Source organism: Pteropus alecto, unplaced genomic scaffold (genome assembly GCF_000325575.1).
Source record: "Pteropus alecto unplaced genomic scaffold, ASM32557v1 scaffold146, whole genome shotgun sequence".
NCBI classification, from domain to species: domain Eukaryota; kingdom Metazoa; phylum Chordata; class Mammalia; order Chiroptera; family Pteropodidae; genus Pteropus; species Pteropus alecto.
In genome coordinates this window covers 21,052,112-21,070,765 of record NW_006442107.1, presented here as the reverse complement: position 1 = coordinate 21,070,765, position 18,654 = coordinate 21,052,112, and the positions used below count along the sequence as shown (strand labels likewise).

Genomic DNA, 18,654 nt, shown 5'->3' with positions numbered 1-18,654 from the left:
AGGCAGGGAACCTTTCTAAATTAGAGTCTAAAGGGACATTATTAATAAATGCAACACACAAACCTCGATCAGACCCTCTAAGGGGAAAATAAATACAGCTATAAAGATCCTTATTGCGACAACTGGTGCAGTTTGAATATGAGCTGTGAATAATGAAAGGTAGGGAAAAAATATGATTGTGGCTCAATTGCATTTTTATTGACCAGCTCTTTCCTAAAGTACTTTGGTATATGGGAATCTATGTTTTAAGACCTAAAAATGTGAAAATTACATGTGATGTGGTTGCTTCATCAAATTGGATCAGTTTTTGTAGAAAGAATGTGCAATTGGTTGGAGTTGTATTAATGGGAACAAGAACTTAGAAAAGAACGAAGTGGCTGATAATAGTTAAGGCACAGAATTGGTGGAATGGTTGGTTGGGACAGTACTAACTACACGTAGGGAGTCCTGGGTAAATATTAACCAATGACAATAACTAGCAGAATGTCCCCAAGTGGGGGCCCTTGCTTCATTGATTGGGAAATTCTGCCTAATGAGAATGGACTACTAGTAAGAATCACATAGCGATTTCATTCTCCTTTCTGTAGGACATGGATGCCCAAGCAGCTGGTGGGAGCAGCTCTGGCTGTCTCTGAGATAATGGTGTATTAGTCTCAAATAAGGGGAAATTAAACAACTATGCGGAAGCCTGGCTGGCAGTCATTAGAGTCATTCAGTGTTTGGGCTGCCTCTGTGTTTCAGGGGGTGATAGGAGCCATTGACAGTTTACTTTTAGCTTCAGAAGCCAGAGATATTTTCATTACTAGTGTCCTCAGGCATACACTTTTTAATTTAAAAAAAAAGAAAGTTCAGAATGGAAATAGCCCATCACCACAGGAACATCTTCATAGCAGAAACACATTATAGTTTACCTGTCAATCTTATCATTGTGCCAGGCTTGTTTTGAGTATCTGGAATGAGGAAGAGAAAGTAGAAAAGAGAGGTTATGGCAAGGCTGACAGAGGAGGCTCCAGAATCACTAACACCTTGGAAAAGCTGAGGGCTTCATTCCAAAGTGGCATCGAAATCTCTGGTTTCTTACCTCTCTGGCTAATAAGAAAGCTAATAAGAAAGATTTTCCCTACTTCTTCCAAAACTATAATGCCCTATTTTTTGAATCTTTTAGACAGGTGTTATGGTAGGTTCAAGATGGTTAAAAATTCTTTGTCACTATCCCTATCAGGAGGTGGATATTATTTTTCCTCCCTTCGAATCTGGGCTAGCTCCGTCTGTTGAACCAATAGGTTGTCGCAGAACTGCACTGAGCAGTTCCAGGCCTAGCCTTTCAGAAGACTGCACCTTTTGCTTCTTCTTTCTTGGAGTACTTGCGCTTGGGACACTCCCTCTTGGAACCCAGCTCCCATGCTGGGAGGGGCCCAAGCCACACACACACAGAGCCCCGCAGCCAGTATCAATTGGCAGCCCCATGGGGGAGCCGTCTTGGACGTCCCAGCCCAGTCACACCCTGATGACATCACGTGCAGCAGAAGTAGCCCAGTGAAGGCCCGTCCACACAAGAGAACCAGAGTCACAAGAGAGAATAAAATGTTTTAAGCTCCTATGATGGTGTGGTTTGCTCTGGAGCAATAGATTACTGAAATTTATAAACAAAAAGTTCACAAGAAGGATGTGTCTTGCTAACCAATGAGGAATGACAAAGCATGGGACATAACACTTGCCGAGTGGGAACAGGTGACAATATCCTTATCCTCTAGTGGGTTTTGACTTCAAAAGTGGCCTCAGTTTTCAGGCCTCTTTTTGAAGCTCAACACAGAAAATTTTAAAAAGGAAAATTTCATCTTAATATAGCCTCACCCCGACATGTGTGTTTCACACAGACCTTATTTTTTAAACAGAGTTTATTGTATTTAATACATTATAAAATTTGAAAAATTGTAGGAAAGCAGCAGACTCAAACTGGAGCAACTCTAACAAGTAATAATTCTGGCCCCTTTGCAAAACTGATCAGTTTAAAAACAAAGTAACGTTCACATCTGTGAGGCGGACAAAAAAGTGTGACTTCTGTACAAACTACATTTAAAATTTCATGTCTAATGTCTTTTGAATGCAATGTGCTCATAAGAGTTTTTCTGAAGTCCTGCCCGGTCCCACCTAAAGAGAGACATGAAACCTCCATACGCAAAGAAACTCTATTCAAGGTGTTTTTTTTTTTTTTAAAAAAAAAAGGAAAAAGAAAGACAAAGGAAAAAGAAACAATGGATGGCTGTTGGCAATGGAAACTGTAAGGAGATGCGTCCTCACTGCTCATGGCTTGTTTATCGGTCAGAGGCCTCTGGAGGCCCAGGACACTTCACGGCCATCACAGCACCAACCGTAGCTACCACCTTTTTTTTTCTTTGTTGTTTTCTTTTCTTTCTTTCTTTCTTTTTTTTTTTTTTTTTGCATTTCCTACCTTTTGACATATATATATATATATATTTATATATTTTTTACACCTTGAGGATATCACTATTCCAATTGTTCCCATATGAATACAGGTGTGGTCTCTATTGGATATAAATGTGTCTTTTATTCAATTTTAGGTCCAGGACTTGGTTTGCTGTCCCAACTGCACATAAATGTCCCTTTTTTGTTTGTGTTATTTGTTGTGTATGTTTTTTCCTTTTTGCATATGAAATATGTCCATTTAGTCTAGAGGTTCTTGCTTTATCCGGATGACAGAGGGTCCACGGGGTGTCCGCCTCAGTTCCCGCCGCAGGACATATTCACTGAACTGAGACGAGTCCACTCCTCCCCCACAGGAGCCCACGATTTCAAATCCTCTTTGCTGCAACCTCTCGAGGACCTGTGAGGGGCCAAGACAAGCATCTGGTTAGGTGCGAGATATGCCCTTTGGCCACATAATCAACCCAAAGAACTGTCCCAGAGTCTGAGATCATGTGCAGCTCTGGTCAAGCTTATCCAACCCTTAAGTCTCCTTTCTACTTTTAAATGAAGACTCTGAATTAAAGGGTAGAAAGAGAGGGGGCAAACATTTCTAATACCTAAAACATGCCTTTACATGTTAGCTTTCCATATGCCAAGTTCATTTAATCGTTACAACCTCCTGGCATAATGGGTTAAGGTGTTAGCTCATTTTATAGATGAGAAAACTGAGGCTCACAGTCAGTGATGGAATTGGGTTTCCAACTCAGGTCTATCTGGCCTCAAATTCCATGTTTTTTGCAATGTGTAATACTACCTTCTCTGGGGAAAAAAAAAAAAAGTTCACATTTCAAAGCTCATTTACCACTAAAATACATTCTATGAAATGAAGGATATGGAAAGACAGTGACATTATCTAAATTTACTCAGCCAGTGATTCACTCTCAACTCATTCACTCTTAACTCTGCCATTGTTCAAGTTTCCCGATACCGAGTTAATATACTACAGCTTGGAAAACTGACGTCATTTCAACAGCAGGACAAATGGAATACTGAAGACAACTGAGGTTTATCTCCATATTTTCAAGTTTGTGGCATCTGAAATAGACTTATTGCTGTGTGTACATTCAGGGAGGCAAGAATAAATGCAATGGTGATATATTAGAACACATATCCAAAATAAAGAAATTCTAAATGTCTAATATAAGCATAAGGCACCTAATCAATTCTTTAATTCTGAAATCAAATGTCAGAAAGATCCCTGACATTTGATTTGTCATTACATGTCTAACACAGTTAGATGCTAGAAATAGTTCCTATAACTCTTAGGCAAAAATAAAGGACACGGAACTGGAACATTCTACTTCTTTAGGAATCTAACAAATATTAGACTTGTAAATGTTCTCTGCCAGGATTCTGGATATAATTAAATTACTTCTGCATCACCCTATAGGCAAGATGACTCAATCATAACTTTAGAAAGATGTCTGGCTCAATTTTTTTGGGGGGGGGATGAAGTGAAATATTACTAAATAACTTCCAAAATGCATTTAATGTAAAGTGAACCCTTACTGTTTTTTAAAAATTCTTCTTTTTTGGTCACCTACTTTTATATGAAATATAACCTGCTATCTTGCAAAACAGCTAATTAGATGAGATTGGAAAGCAAGAGTACGCTTTCTGACACTTAAAACTTCAAATGCTGGCAAATTAAAAAAAGTCCTCATGAGAACAAAATGAACCTTCTGCTCTGCAATGCTCTATTTGTTGAGATATATTCATGATGCATACACATGCACACCAGTCAGCAAAAGGAAAGGATGAAGAAGACTCTCCCTAAGTTCAAAATCAAGATGTGCTTTGGTGGCAGATGAATAGAAAGGTGAACAGCTCCCTCTAAGGAGATTTCCAGAGTAGAGGCAGGAATGTAGCCTGTCTGCAAGAAAAAGCCCAGTTTGCTCTGCCAAACCACCTCACTGGAAAGGATTCGTTGCTGTGATGAGGACCGGAATTACAAAAGTAGAGGAAGCTTTGAACGTTGAAGAACTGAACCCTGATATCTTTTGTCTTTCAGTGTTGTTATAGTTGTTAAATTGCTAACATAAGGAAATCCCTAAACATCCTCCCCAGGGGGTTCAATACGCAAAATACGATAATTATTCAATATGATCCAGTGTTACCTTGGATGTGGTGAAAGCTTCTTCCAAAGGAATGCAAACAGCTTACCCTTCTTGGCCATTACTTTTTAAACATCAACTTGTTAACAGCAAAGTTCCTTAATGTTAATGGTCATTTGACAACACTAAAATCACTCCATGGGGTCTTGGGTTGAGTGCCTTATCTCAAAACCTCTGAAAGCCTAGAGGAAGGTGTCTATATCTTGGTCTGTGGAGCAGGAAGCTACTAGAGTGGGTCATGGCCGTGTCATACGATGACATTAATCCAGGTGAAAATTTCCACATCTGATCAGACTGGAATGATGGGAAAACTTGTCCGGCGCATGAATGAATTTATGGCCTGAGGGGTGGGGTCAAGGCTTGACTTGTGAGAGCCGAAGCCCTGGAGAAGCAGAGGAAATGCTTTTTTGACTCTGAATGGCTAGCTCGGCCCTTCCCTGGGGAGGGAGGGGTGGGAACGAGGTGGATGCGGGAGTAGGAGGGGACAAGGCGTATATGGGAGGGGAGGGCTGTCTGCGAGGCCCACTGAGGAATACTGCAAGGGGCAGTGTGGGGTACACCTCTGGAACTGGACAACCCCGCTGCCTGAGAGTGTATGCCTTCCTAGCATGCCCAGGGCTCAGTTTCTGCCAACAGTTTCTGTTCTGTTGGCGGGGTGGGGAGGTGAAGTGAAATATTACTAAATAACTTCCAAAATGAATTCAATGTAAAGTGAACTCTTACTGTTTTTTAAAAATTCTTCTTTTTTGGTCACCTACTTTTATATGAAATATAACCTGCTATCTTGCAAAACAGCTAATTAGATGAGATTGGAAAGCAAGAGTACGCTTTCTGACACTTAAAACTTCAAATGCTGGCATCTCTTCATCAATTTAAAAAATTATAAAGAGTTGTAGAACTCTTCAAGAGGCAGAATGGGAGTGTGACTGCTTCTAGTCTTTGAGCTTTGGGAGAGGTTTTGTTGTGTCAATACTGAACAAAGTCATGGGCCCATTCCAATTAAAAGCTCATCACTCCATTGACATCAAATTGTTTTGAGTCAGACAGACCTGGAATCAAGAGCTAGATGTGCCAAGGTAGGAGGATTAATAGTGCTCCCCTGTTCGTGCTGTTATAAGAAGATAGTACATGTGCCACCCTTGGCCCAGGGATGACACATGTTAGTTAAGACGATGACCACGCCCACCAGTGTCTGAGGCACATGACATCACACATAGTGTAATCCAAACTTCTGAATTCCACTCTTAAGTCTCCTTCTCCCATACATTTCTCCATCTCAGAAAATGGCAATTCCGTTCATCCAGTTCCTCCATCAAAAATCTTAGTCATCCTTGGCTTCCATCTTACAACCCACAGCCATCATCAGAAAACTTTGTTAGCTCTACATTCAAGATATTCAGAATTGGACACTTCTTAACTCTTGCTTGGACCATCGCCTTCTAACCAGTCCCCTGACTTCCACTGTCTTCAACCAGCTGCTGGAGTATTCATTTTCAAATGTGAGTTACATCACGTCATTCTTTTGCTCAAAATTCTCAAATGGCTTTCCATTTTACTCATGCCAGCAAATGAACCAAAAACTCAAAGGAAATTAAACCAAAAATCCCAGAGTGCTCGCCATCCTCTGTGAGTCACTCCACGATCTGTTCATGGCCATCTACTGGCCTCGTGTCTTAGCACTCACTGTCCCAGGTCTACTTTCTTCAAGCCACACTGGCTTTCCTGATATTCCTCAATATACCAAACATACTCCTACCTCACAGTCTTCGGAACGTGCTGGTCCCCCCGCCAGAATACTCTTTTTTTTTTTTTTCCCGGATATCCTTTTCTCACTACCCAACCAACATTTATGTTGGTTACTGTTTACCCCTAAGTCTATTCTCATAATGTAAGTTCCATGAAAATAGAGCTACCATCTCTTTTTTTCTTTTCTCTGTCTCTAGTGCTCATACCAGCAACCTGGCACATAATAGATGTTCAATAAATAGCTGTGGAATGATTGAATGAATGCTATAGAGGGGTAAATAGGTTTGTACCCAACAAAAGTGTTATCACAAGAGAGTTTTCAAGCTCTTTAGAGGGAAGATACCATGTGAAGGCAAGGTTAAGAAACAGCACTAAGAGTGACATTCGATGCCACACAGCATATGACAATGCTATACCTGGACTGAGTTGAGGTGACAGTAGCCATTCAGTGGAAACCTGATGACGTGCGTTGAATCGTGATTCCAGCCCGCGTTGACAGAGTTACACATCACATCGCCAATTTCCGGAAACACTTCTTCTATCAAGGATTTGTCACCGCTGAGTGTGATCCTTTCTCCGAGGTCTGGGGCAACGCGTACTACTAGGCACTCACAGGGCCTTGAAAAGCGACCAGTTTCTCTGTCCTGCTTCCATCTTTCCATCTCCAACAACATGGGTTGAAGCTGAAAATATTTTGCCTCTTCATATAACAAAGTATAGTCCTGAAAAAAAAAACCAATACATATTTCACACTGCAAAATACAAACATAAAGTACTGAAAGTGTCCATATATAAGAGGTGACTTTTTCACCTCTGTTATTTCAATAATCAAATCCAGGTGTAAAATTTTCACTTGTAACACATTTGTACAGACTGAATTTGCATTCATTCATTCATTCATTCAGTGATTACAAAGGGAGCTAACAGTATGAAGGGCCAGCTGGACCCTCTTCTTAGTGCTTTACATGAATTAAGTCCTATAATCCCCATAATTGCCCACGAACTTGGGAAACATTATTATTCCCATTTTGCAGATTACAAAACTGGGATGCAAAAGGATTTACCCAAGACTTTTCTCCTTTCGCAGAAAAATGCCTTTGAGTATTTAAAATTTGATTGTGTTTGTGGGAATCCGCTTTATATCTTTTCAGATAGAACACCGACATCATGTGAAGGCGGCACAGCTGTGCCCATTTACCAGCAGCCTCTACTCCTGGTCACATTCAGTGGAAGCTCCTGAACTTCTCTGGCAGGAGAGTTGGGGGGCAGAGTGATGGCGGAAGTGGGGCTGCAGCGGGGGTGGCTGGGAGCCTGGGGGGGTTTGCAGCCTTCACCTCGACTTGAGTGTTGATCTATGATGGTTTGGGGGAGGCCGATGGAGATATGTAAGCTGGCACACTGCCCTCAGCCCACCTATTAGTGCTGCCATTATAAAGTGAGAGAGGCAAAAAATCCTCAGGCCTTGACTCCTGCAGGACAGAGGTGCAGGAAAGGAAACTAGTCCCTTTCTGAAAGTGCCATCACCCAGTCTCTAGTCATGTTTTCTTTTCCTCTTGCCTTAAAAAAATCTATTGAATTAAAACAGAAATCTAGCAAACAACACATTAACACACACACACACACACACACACACACACACACACACGCCACAGAAGGGGAGGACAAAGGAGGATGAGGGGGTGGAAGCAACTTAGGAACAATGTTATCAAGCAGGATAATATTATGCCTAAATGTAGCTATGGCCACAATCATCTCCGGGTGTGAAGTAAGTGGATACTTGTCCAGGCACGTCGACTGAGAACATTTTAATCAACTGACATAGGCATTTCTGCCTTCCTTCCCCAGGCTGGAGCTGGCAGGCGGTGGTGCCTGGTGCTGTAAGCCCAGGGCCTGGGTGCTGTCAGAGGCCTCTGCCTCCCGGACAGAGAGGAAGCATGGGGAGAGGATGACCACAGGAGAACTGTTTATATTTGGCACTCTGCTCTTTCTCTTGCAAATCAAGCAAAGCAGCAGCACTAGCAGCAGCAGCATTAATCAAAGGCTTACAGAGAAAACAGTGTGGAGAGGTGAGAGAACTTCAGATCATCCACTTTCTCTACTGAGAAACTTGGGCCGGGTAGAAGGCGCTATCAGCGATGCTCATCGGCAGATGGGCTGCTTCTCCGTTCTGTCCTCTCCTAGCAACTCCATTACTACAGGAGTCTTGGTTCCCCACAGAAAAGCAGCCCATTGCTCTGATCACCTTCATTGCGTATATTGCTCCCTGCTTAGCCTCCTGACCTACAGGAGACACTGTTTGTTTGAGGACTTGAGAACTAAGCTGAGGTATGGCCACTCTTAAGACAGAGCAGAACTGAGGCCCCCTAGTTCTACCTGAGGGTAAAAGTGGGGAGACTGCAGGTTCTCCCTGGTCAACCTCTGCCCCCCTCCCCAATATAGTTTGCCAGCTTTGAAGTACACCAATTGTGAGATGCCGACCTCAATACTTACTTATAAAGATGACAGCTCTTAAGGAGATTTAAAAACCGCCTTCCTTGAGAGTTACAGAAGTAAGAACTGCTACTGCTTTTGATTTTCCTATGAGATTTAATTACAAATTTTAGCACAAGGAAGATTTGGACTCCAGTGAAAATATGCTTTGTCTATTCTAGAGCCAAGTCCTCAAATCTTAAAAGATGCTTAGAGCAGTCTTCTTGACCAGTCTTGACCCTACAGAGGAATCCTTTGTAACATCACTGAATAGTAACCATTCAGCCTCTAATTGATTGCTTCCAGTGATGGGAAGCTACTACCTAACAAGGCACAGCATTTGTTTTGCAGCTCTGATTGTTGTAAATATCTTCCTTAAAATGATCTGAATTTCTCTGTAACTGCAATTTATTTGTTCTAATACTTTCCTCTGGGGTTTCAGTGATCTTAATCTTTCTTTGACATGTTAACCCTTCAAACATTTGAAGACAACTTGTTATTATTCAGGCTGAAAATACCCAATCTTTTCAGCTCCTTTTCATTTGTTATGACTTTGAAGTTCTTCGACATCTGATACGTACTTGACTTTGTCAACATGCTGCCTGAACCCAAACTAGAACTGACCTTGACATTTTAGATGTGATCTAATGAGTGCATTGTACACTTTGCTTGGCTGGATACTCTAATCACTATTAATGCAGTCTGTATTAGTTTCCTATGGCTGCTGTAACAATTGCCACAAATGTATTGGTTGAAAACAGCACAAATTTATTCTCTTACATTTCTGAAAGCCAGAAGTCTAAAATAAGTCATTAAGGCTGTGTTTCCTTTGGAAGATCTAGGGGAGATTCCATTTCCTTGCCTTTTCCATCCTCCAGAGGCTGCCTGCATTCTTTGGTTTGTGGTCCTGCATCACTCCTACCTCTGCTTCTGTTGTCACATCTCCTCTTACTCTGACCCTCTGCCTCCTTCTTTCACTCATTAAAACCCTCGTGAATACAATGGGCCTACCTGGACTATCCAGGTTAATCTCCCTATCTCAAGATGCTTAGTTTAACCATATGTGCAAAGTTCTTTTTGCCATGTAAAGTAACATATTCATAGCTTCCAGGAATTAGGAAGTGGACATCTTTCAGGGACCATTATTCCGCCTACCACACATTATAAGGCCATATTAGCTTTTTTGGCAATCCCTTTACTCTGTCCACATTTTGCTTACAGTGAAATCTCTACACCTTTTTCACAAGAGCTGCTCTGGAGCTAGGTCTTCCTCATTCAGCATTTGTGAAAATTTTTAAGTCCTTCATTATTTATCCCTCTTTATGTTGCATACTCTAGGCTCTGAATTCCTTGACAATGTTTTTTCGAGGTGGAAAGATCAAGATCTCATTGAGAAAATGTGGGTTCCTTCACTCAACACTCTAGGTTTCTCTCTCATTTTTGTGCCATTTCGAACTAAGTGTTCTGTTTCTATACGTGAATCATTTCTTAAAATACTGAGAGGACAGGGCTATATGCAGGCCTTTGTTCAGGTTGATGCTCAGGTAACAAATGAAAACACTCTGGATTTTGGCTGTTCAAGCAGTTATGAAACCTCTAATTCTAAGATCATCCAGCCCATAATTATGGCCTTTGCTAGATGACTTGTTGAAATACCATGTGTTTGGGTGGGACTCCAAGGGGAAGGCTGGAGGTGTGGGAAGGCCCAAGTCTCCATATTGCCCACATATTCTCCATGACTATTTAGGGCTCTAGTCTCCTTATCTGTAAAGTACATTAAAGTAGTTTCCAGCCCTGATATTCTATGAGCCTATGTCCATGATCTACCAGTTTGTCCAGCATAACCCAAAGGCAATGAGGTTAGTGAGACTTAGGGCTACAAGCCCCCTGATGCTGACTCTGAATCTTCACCACCTTCTTTTTTTTCTCTGAGTTCACAAACCACATGTGTAATAATCTGCTCTAAAGTCCAGCTGTGGACTGACAGAGTGCCTCCCTATATAACGTGGTTCACACTCATCGTTATCTGCTCTTGAAAAATTAGAGAAACGTGGGCTCTTATAAGACTTTTGGCCCTGCTCAGTGATTTCTCAGGGATCCTGCTAGTGCTTATTAAAGTGAAGGTTTAAAATTAGGGCTCCCCCAAAGGTCATCCTGCACCTGAGATATCATCTTGGGCCCAGCCCAGAACTACTTCAAGCCACCAGGTGTTCGTCCTTTTACTCTCTTGACTATCTGGGCTCCAGTTTTGCATTTACTACATTGTTCTACCTGGTCTGTGCTGGGAGAGCGAGCGCTAGAGAACAGCTGAGCACATGGGCTTCGCTTGGCCATCAGCTTCCTGCACTGACTTGCCTCCAAGCATCTGCCAGCTCTGGAACTAAAAAGATCCCTCTTGTTGTTGTTACCATTTTCTGCATGGTTAAGTGCACGCTGGCCATTTGTTTTCTTGGCAGGCTCCTTAGTATTTGTCTTTCTCTAGTTCCAAACGCATGCTTCAAGCTCCGGCTCCTCGGAGAAGTCCCTGCAGAGCAAGGCTGCTTTCTTTGGAAACCTCATCCCACTTTCCTTCCTAAGTCAGGATCATTTTGCTTTATTATCTTAACCCCATAATTTTTAGAGTTTATTATGTTTCCTTTCAGGTTTTCTAGGTTTGTGCAAATGGTAGGATTTCATTTTTTGTAATGGCTGAGTAATATTCCATTGTATATATGAACCATAATTTCTTTATCTAATTGTCTGTTGATGGGCATTTGAGTTGCTTTCATATCCTGGCTATTGTAAATTGTGCTTCCATGAACATAAGGGTGCATAGATCTTTACGAATTACTGTTTTGGTTTTCTTTAGATAAATATCTAGAAGTGCAATTGCTGGGTCAAAAGGTATATCCATTTTAAATTTTTTGAGGAACCTCCATACTGTTTTCCATAGTGGCTGTACCAATTTGCAATCCCACCAACAACGTATGAGGGTTCTCTTTTTTCTGCATCCTCTCCAACACTTGCTGTTTTTTGATTTGTTGATGACAGCCATTCTGACAGGTGTGAGGTGATATCTCATTGTGGTTTTAATTTGCATTTCCCTGATGACTGGCGACCTTGAGCATCTTTTCATATGTCTGTTAGCCATCTGTATTTCTTCTTTGGAAAAGTATCTGTTCAGGTCTTCTGCCTATTTTTTAATTGGATTTTTGCGTTTTTGTTGTTGTTGTTGTTGTTATTGAGTTGTATAAGTTCTTTTCAAAAGCTTATTTCTTGATTAAATATTTGGAATTCAGAAAACATTTTCTCCAGAGGGAGGAAAGTGACATACACAGTGCATTGGTCTCCTATGGCTGCTGTAAGAAATGACCACAAATTTGGTAGCTTAAAACAACACGGATTTATTCTCTCACAGTTCTAGAGATGAGATATCTGAAATGGGTCTCGCAGGGCTAAGGTTGAGGTGTCAGCAGGGCTGCCTTCCTTCTGGAGGCTCTAGGGAGATTCGGTTTCCTTGTCTTTTCCAGCTTCCAGAGGCTGCCCACGTTCCTTGGCTTGTGGCCAGCAATCACATCGCTTCCTTCATCACATCTCCTCCTCTGACTCTGACCCTCCCGCCTTCCTCTTTCTCTTATAAGGACACTTATGACTCCATTGGGCCCACCTGGATGTCCAGGATAATCTCCCATCACAAGACCCTTAACTCACACCAGCAAGGTCTCTTTTTCCATGCAAGGTAATATATTCATAGGTTCTGGGGATTAGAATGCGGACACCTTTGGGAGCCATAACTCAACCTATCACACACAGTTCCTAGTTCCACAAAACAGCTCCAAGGCTTATTTAACTCCTAATGTGCTGGAAGTTTTACATAGTAGTTGACAGGTTCTACACACAAAAGGAACTCAACCACTTATTCATTGTAAGATCTGCTTATGTGCCAGATGCCAAGCTAGGCACTGTGGGCACAAAGAGGGCTCCCCTATGGGGAATGCATTCCCAAGAACTCTAGAAGCTCTTCTCCTACCCCTGCTTGAGAGAGTAGGCTCCTGCTCCTGGACCCTTCAGGCTGTGCTTCTTCCCTAGAGGGCACACTGTGTATGTATCAGGGTATCTGCAAAGTAGAGGCACCAAGAAAATGAAGGGAAATGAAAAGATTATATATTTTACATTTCAAAATATAGCATCCAAGCTGTTGTCATCTTAAGGGGAAAAAATCAGGTCTCTGCAGGACTTACTTTCATTTAAATATTCTTTTTTTGGAGGGGGAGGTGGGCCACCACAGTTCTTTCAGTATTTACCTGTCCAGTGGCCCCCATTTCCAGCTTCTCCCGTCTACTCTTGTATTTCTGGGGCAAGGATATCCAGCCTCAGATATTTATCCTGATGGCTATTAAAGGAAACAGAAGCAGTAGCAAAGTGTCCTTTCTCTACCCAGCCATTGTCTCCATCCCTTACCCTCTAAATCTCATAGAGAAAAGCTAAAGTATGCATAGGTGATAATAGGAATAACAGTATCTGCACCAGGGGTGCAAATTCTAGGTGGCAGCAGCTGAAACCATGGGCTGGAGTGGGTACTCTCTCAGGTGCTGGAGAAGAGCAAACTTCTTGGGGGTCTACACAGCTCATCGTTCTGCCTTCTGTGAGAAATGTTGCCACAGCAGATTGGCTAGAGCGTCAGCATCAGAGCCAACCTGAGCCAATCAGATGGTCTCTCTGTAGAACCAAAGAAGGGGCAAGAGACCCTGGGCACTGTGGGCAACGAGCCATGGTATGAGCAGTGCTCTAGAAGCCCACAAACTCTCATGACTGAAGTCTTTAGAGCTGCCCTGGTGTTTCCGCCCGAGAGAACTCTCCCACTAGTTCTAAGACACAAACTGGTATCTTTCCCATAAATACTTCCTTCCTCTTTTCCTTAAGCTAGAGTAGGGGGCTTCAGCTAGAAGTGATTTTGATCCTAGAGGACATTTAGCAGTGCCTGGAGACATTCTTGGTTGTCATAAGTAGGAAGGCGGCTGCTACTGGCATCTAGTGGGCAGAGGCCAGGGATGCTGCTTGACAGCCTACAGTGCACAGCATAGCCACAAAGAATTTAGATTCTACTATAAATTATTATTTGACTCAACTGTTAGCAGTGCAAGCTGAGAAACTCTGAGCTTGACAGAGATCATTTTTGTCACAGCCTAAGGAACACATAAGTCACCCTGATCGAATAGTCAGTCTAGCATCATTAACGGTAGTTCAACAACGTGTTTAGTAATGTGATTAATATGAAGTACACAATATCACTGGAGATGTATTCTCCCCCAAATGTTTAACTTAACTCCATCAAGTCTTTAGATATAACTTACAGTTTACAGAAAATTGGAGGATAGAGAAATGAGCTAAACTACATATGACAAGGTAACCAGACAAATCCAGATGGGAGAACATTCTATATGGGAACTGGTCTAGTCTCTTCAGAGAGTCAGCATCATATGAAAAGGGACTATGGTAGATAATAAAAGGAAGGGACATAACTAGATTTGATATGTGGTCCTGGGTAGGATACCATCTTGGAAAAAACACCCATAAAGAACATTTTGGCTACTGTGATGCGCCTGCAATGAACATCGGGGTGCATATATCTTTACAGATAAATGTTTTCAAATTTTGGGGGTAGATACTCAGAAGTAGTGCTGGGTCATATGGTAATTCTATTCTTAATTTTTTGATGGACCTTCATACTGTTTTCCATAGTGGCTGTACCAACTTACATTCCTGTCAGTCTCTTTTTCCCCACATCCTCTCCAAAACTTGTTATTACTTGTCCTGTTGATAATAACAATTCTAACATGTGTGAGGTGGTATCTCATTGCGGTTTTGATTTGCATTTCCCTAATAGCTAGCGAAGTTGAGCATCTTTTCATATGTTTGCTGGCTGGTTGTATGTCTTCTTGGGAGAAGTGTTTGTTTTGGTCCTCTGCCCATTTTTTAATTGGATTTGTATTTTCGTTGTTGAGTTGTATGAGTTCTTTGTATATTTTGGATATTAGCCCCTTACTGGAGGTATTGTTTGCAAATATCTTCTCTCATTCAGTTATTGCCTCTTTGTTTTGTTGATGGTTTCTTTTGCTGTGCAGAAGCCTTTTAATTTGTTAGGTAGCCAAGACATGGAAATAACCAAAGGGCCCTCCAAAAGGCGATTGTATAAAAAAGCCGTGGTACATATATACAATGGAATATTACTCAGCCTTAAGAAAAGATAAAATACTGGGACAATATGGATGGATCTTGAGATTATCATGCTAAGGAAAATAAGTTAGACAGAAAAAGTTGAGAACCACATGATTTCACTCATATATGGGATAAGAAACTGAAAGCAACAAACGAACAAGACAAAGGAAAACTCACAAACACATGGTGAGAACCATGCGATTTCACACATATGTGGGATATAAAACTGAAAGCAAGAAACAAACGACAAACAGAGACTCATGGACACGGACAGATAGAAGAGGAGGAGTGAGGAAGAAGGATAAGGGTAAAAAGGGTCAAATATATGGTGACAGAAGGAAATTTAACTTTGGGAGGTTAACACACAATGCAATATATAGATGATGTATTATTGAACTTGTACACTTGAAAATTCGTTAATAATAATTTTATTAACCAATGTCACCCCAATAAATTTAATAAAGACATCTGGGGGTCAACAAAAACTGAATATGGTTGCAGTATTGGGGAAATACAATTTTAGTATAATGGATTGGCAGAGATTATTGTCTGAAATAAGTATAGAAAATTCAGAAAGCTATACACTAAGGTTTAACACTGGCTGTCTCTGAATGGTGTGAATATGCTGTTTAAACTTTTTCTTCACTTGTCTATATTTTCAAATTTTCTACAATGTACATATACTTATATAATGTTAAAAGGTTATTAAAAATAGCTAATAGACTTTTGAACTTAAGCCAGGGATAGGTAAGTTGGGAGCTGCCTGCCAGCAAATTTTTCTTTATCAAGGAAGGGTGGACATTCATCTAGAGACTGCAAGAGATGTTAGCAACAGCGGGGACACTTACCAAAAATGTTCAAAATAAAAGACTAGAGAGAGAATTTTGTGGTTTCCCATCAAAAAGAGGACCAGAGCTCTGGATTCCCGGTGGTAAGGGAAATTAGAACTGAGTGGTGCATGTGTGTGTGCATGTGCACGTGCATGGGCAAAAGCAGAAAATAAAGCAACAATGAACAAATCGGTATAATTGGGGGAGGGGAAATTAAGGGAAAAGAGATAAACACTCATGTCCATAATAAAACACTGCAGAGAAGTTCTATAGTAGCTTATCTAGAGGACAGATTCCAACGGCTTTCAGTGGGTGCAGGGCACAAGCAACTGCCACTTAAACGGTGTTCTGAAATACGAAATTATCTAAATTGTTAAATGGGTATCCAGCTCAGTCAGCACATTTGCAGAATGAGGTTTTAAGGGGCACAGGATGCTGTGATTTCAAGATGTCATTCATTTGCTCAACCCAGCATTAAATTGCTGGAGAGGGAAGTAGATAATAAAGAATGCTCTCCCTAGCAAACGCAGTTAAAGAGATCCTCTCCACATGCCAAATGCTATGTCCCTTTTCCAAGGTCATGAAATAAACTCTGATGAGGAAGAAAGAACCTATTATGTTGTTCAGGAACAGGCAGACTTAGAGCTCATCTGTGCAAGACTGTATTTGTGATTCACACAAACTGACTGTTGCTGTTGGTGCAATTCCATCATCGACCACAAGGGCTGAATAGCCGCCTCACTGTCATTCTCCTGCTGCTGCTCCTCCAGGTTCCAGAACACCCTGTAATTTATAGCCGTCACCCAGAGGTTTCGTGGGAAACATTTCAGGGCCCTGGGATACGTGAGTTTCACTTGACATGCTTTTCATCTTTTTCCCCAAGCACGGGCTACCTACAGCAAAATTCTCAGCCAATTAAAGGGTGTGTCCTGTACTCAGAATTGATGAAGAGCAGGTCTCTCAGGGCTGTGGGATCCTAAGGGAGTGAGTAAGGTGCAGAGAAGCAACTATCTCCATCCTAGCCAGGTGGGTGACTGAGTGAATTCTCAAGGGACTGTCCTCTGCAATCTGCCACAGCTTAACTCCCACGTGGAAGTTCTTCCCTCCCCAGAATCTAACCTGAATACTCTTGAAGGAAAAATAATGCCTGCTATGTTTAAATGTGTTTAAAATACCTAGCTCCTTTCTGGAACATATTGCAGCTAAAAACAAATGGCTATTATAATTTTCTAACTATAATTCCCCATAAATGGTTTGTATTCCCTGGAGTCTGCATCTCTTTTAATCATGGGAATTATAAATTAATATATTACCTGCATAAGTAGCACAGGATGATGATATTATATATGTATATGTTTTATATATTTTGTTTAGTCCTATGTAATTTTAAGTAGAAGTGAAGTGTCTTATATTTAGCTTCTGGTCTCATGATTATTTTGATACTTTTCTGCTGTTTAAATTAATTAATTTTAAGCAATTATTATATGTACAGCATACCATGTCTTCTAGAAAAACATAAAAAAAGGTTCCTGCCTGTGAGACCCTTACAAAGTACTTAGAGTCAAGAGATATACACGAAGTATCCAGAGTTTGAATATAAGAAAGCATATGACCAGGTATGAACCACAATCTGACTTGAATGTGCGATTCACTTCATCCCTTTATTCATTCATCCATGCATTCATTCACTCAGGCAACAGATATTTCATGTTTAATATGTGGCAGTGCTGAGCTAGTGTGACAGAGTCTGTTAGCTAGCTTCCCCAACAGATATTCCCAACCCTTTATTCCTTGCCCATTTTTCTCAATATGGAGGCTGAAAAAGAGGAAAAAAATCACTTTTTTAGCCTCCTTTGTGGCTGAGGGAGGCTCAGTTTTGGTAAATGAGCTATAAAAGGAAGTCTGCTCAGGTTCTTCTGACAAGGACAACGTATTATGATTCAAAAGCTCTTTGCCCCTATTACCTGCCTTGAATGAGGATGTGATGCCTGGAGCTGTGGCAGTTACCTTATGACCTTGAGGTGACAAGCATGAGGCTAAAACATCAACACAGAGGATGGCAAAAAAAATAATGAGTCCTGGTCCTTGATAACATTACCAAGCAGATACTACTGCTAACAACCACAGGCCTCCGACTTCTTACGTGAGAAAAACCAATCTCCATTAGTTTAAGGCGCTTGTAGCTGAAAGCATTTGTAACTTACAGCTGGGTGTACAGTGCTAAATAACAGAGACAAATAATTACAAATATACTGTGTGTGACTATGGAGAATCGGGTGGGTACAGGCAAACCTAAGCTAGACTAGGCGCAGGGTGGCTTAGTAATGAATACAATGAGCCCTGAGCCCTGAATGATAAATAAAGGCCAGAGAAAGAGCATCAGACAGACAGAATGGTCTGTTCTGAAGGGGGGAAAAGATGGTGTGTTTGAGGAACTAAGAAGTTCTATAAGGCGTATGTGAAATATAAGAGTCAGGTGAGGTGGGTGGGGGCCAGAGCCTCCTGGACCTCATGGACTCTGACAAAGATGCACTGCTCTGCTCACGGACAACAGGAAACCCCTTATGAGTTTTAAGCGGGAGCAAGTCATGATACACTATTTTTAAAAAAATGTCCCTTGATGAGAGATGGAGTGTAAGATGGAGGAAGGGGCAGAGGAAGGAGGGTATGGCTATAAAAGGGAATAGGAGGGATCCTTGCAATGATGGAAGTGTCCTGTACCTCCACTGTATCAATGTCAATATCCTGGCTGTGATGCTGCACTATAATTTGCAAGATGTTACTACTGTGGCGGGGGGTGGGGTTGGGGG

At 41.4% G+C, this 18,654-nt stretch overlaps 1 protein-coding gene across 1 annotated transcript in view; it reads right to left on the bottom strand.

Moving 5' to 3' along the window:
- Positions 1 to 1,880: 1,880 nt before the first annotated feature.
- KCTD1 (potassium channel tetramerization domain containing 1) overlaps positions 1,881 to 18,654 on the bottom strand; it is an 86,897-nt gene continuing 70,123 nt past the window's right edge. Inside the window, exons 5-6 of the mRNA XM_015595648.2 lie at positions 6,764 to 7,069; positions 1,881 to 2,845 (exon numbers count right to left, since the gene is read on the bottom strand). Of these exons, the coding sequence (XP_015451134.1) occupies positions 2,687 to 2,845; positions 6,764 to 7,069 (465 nt within the window). The 3' untranslated portion in view covers positions 1,881 to 2,686. The remainder of the gene's footprint in view (positions 2,846 to 6,763; positions 7,070 to 18,654) is intronic.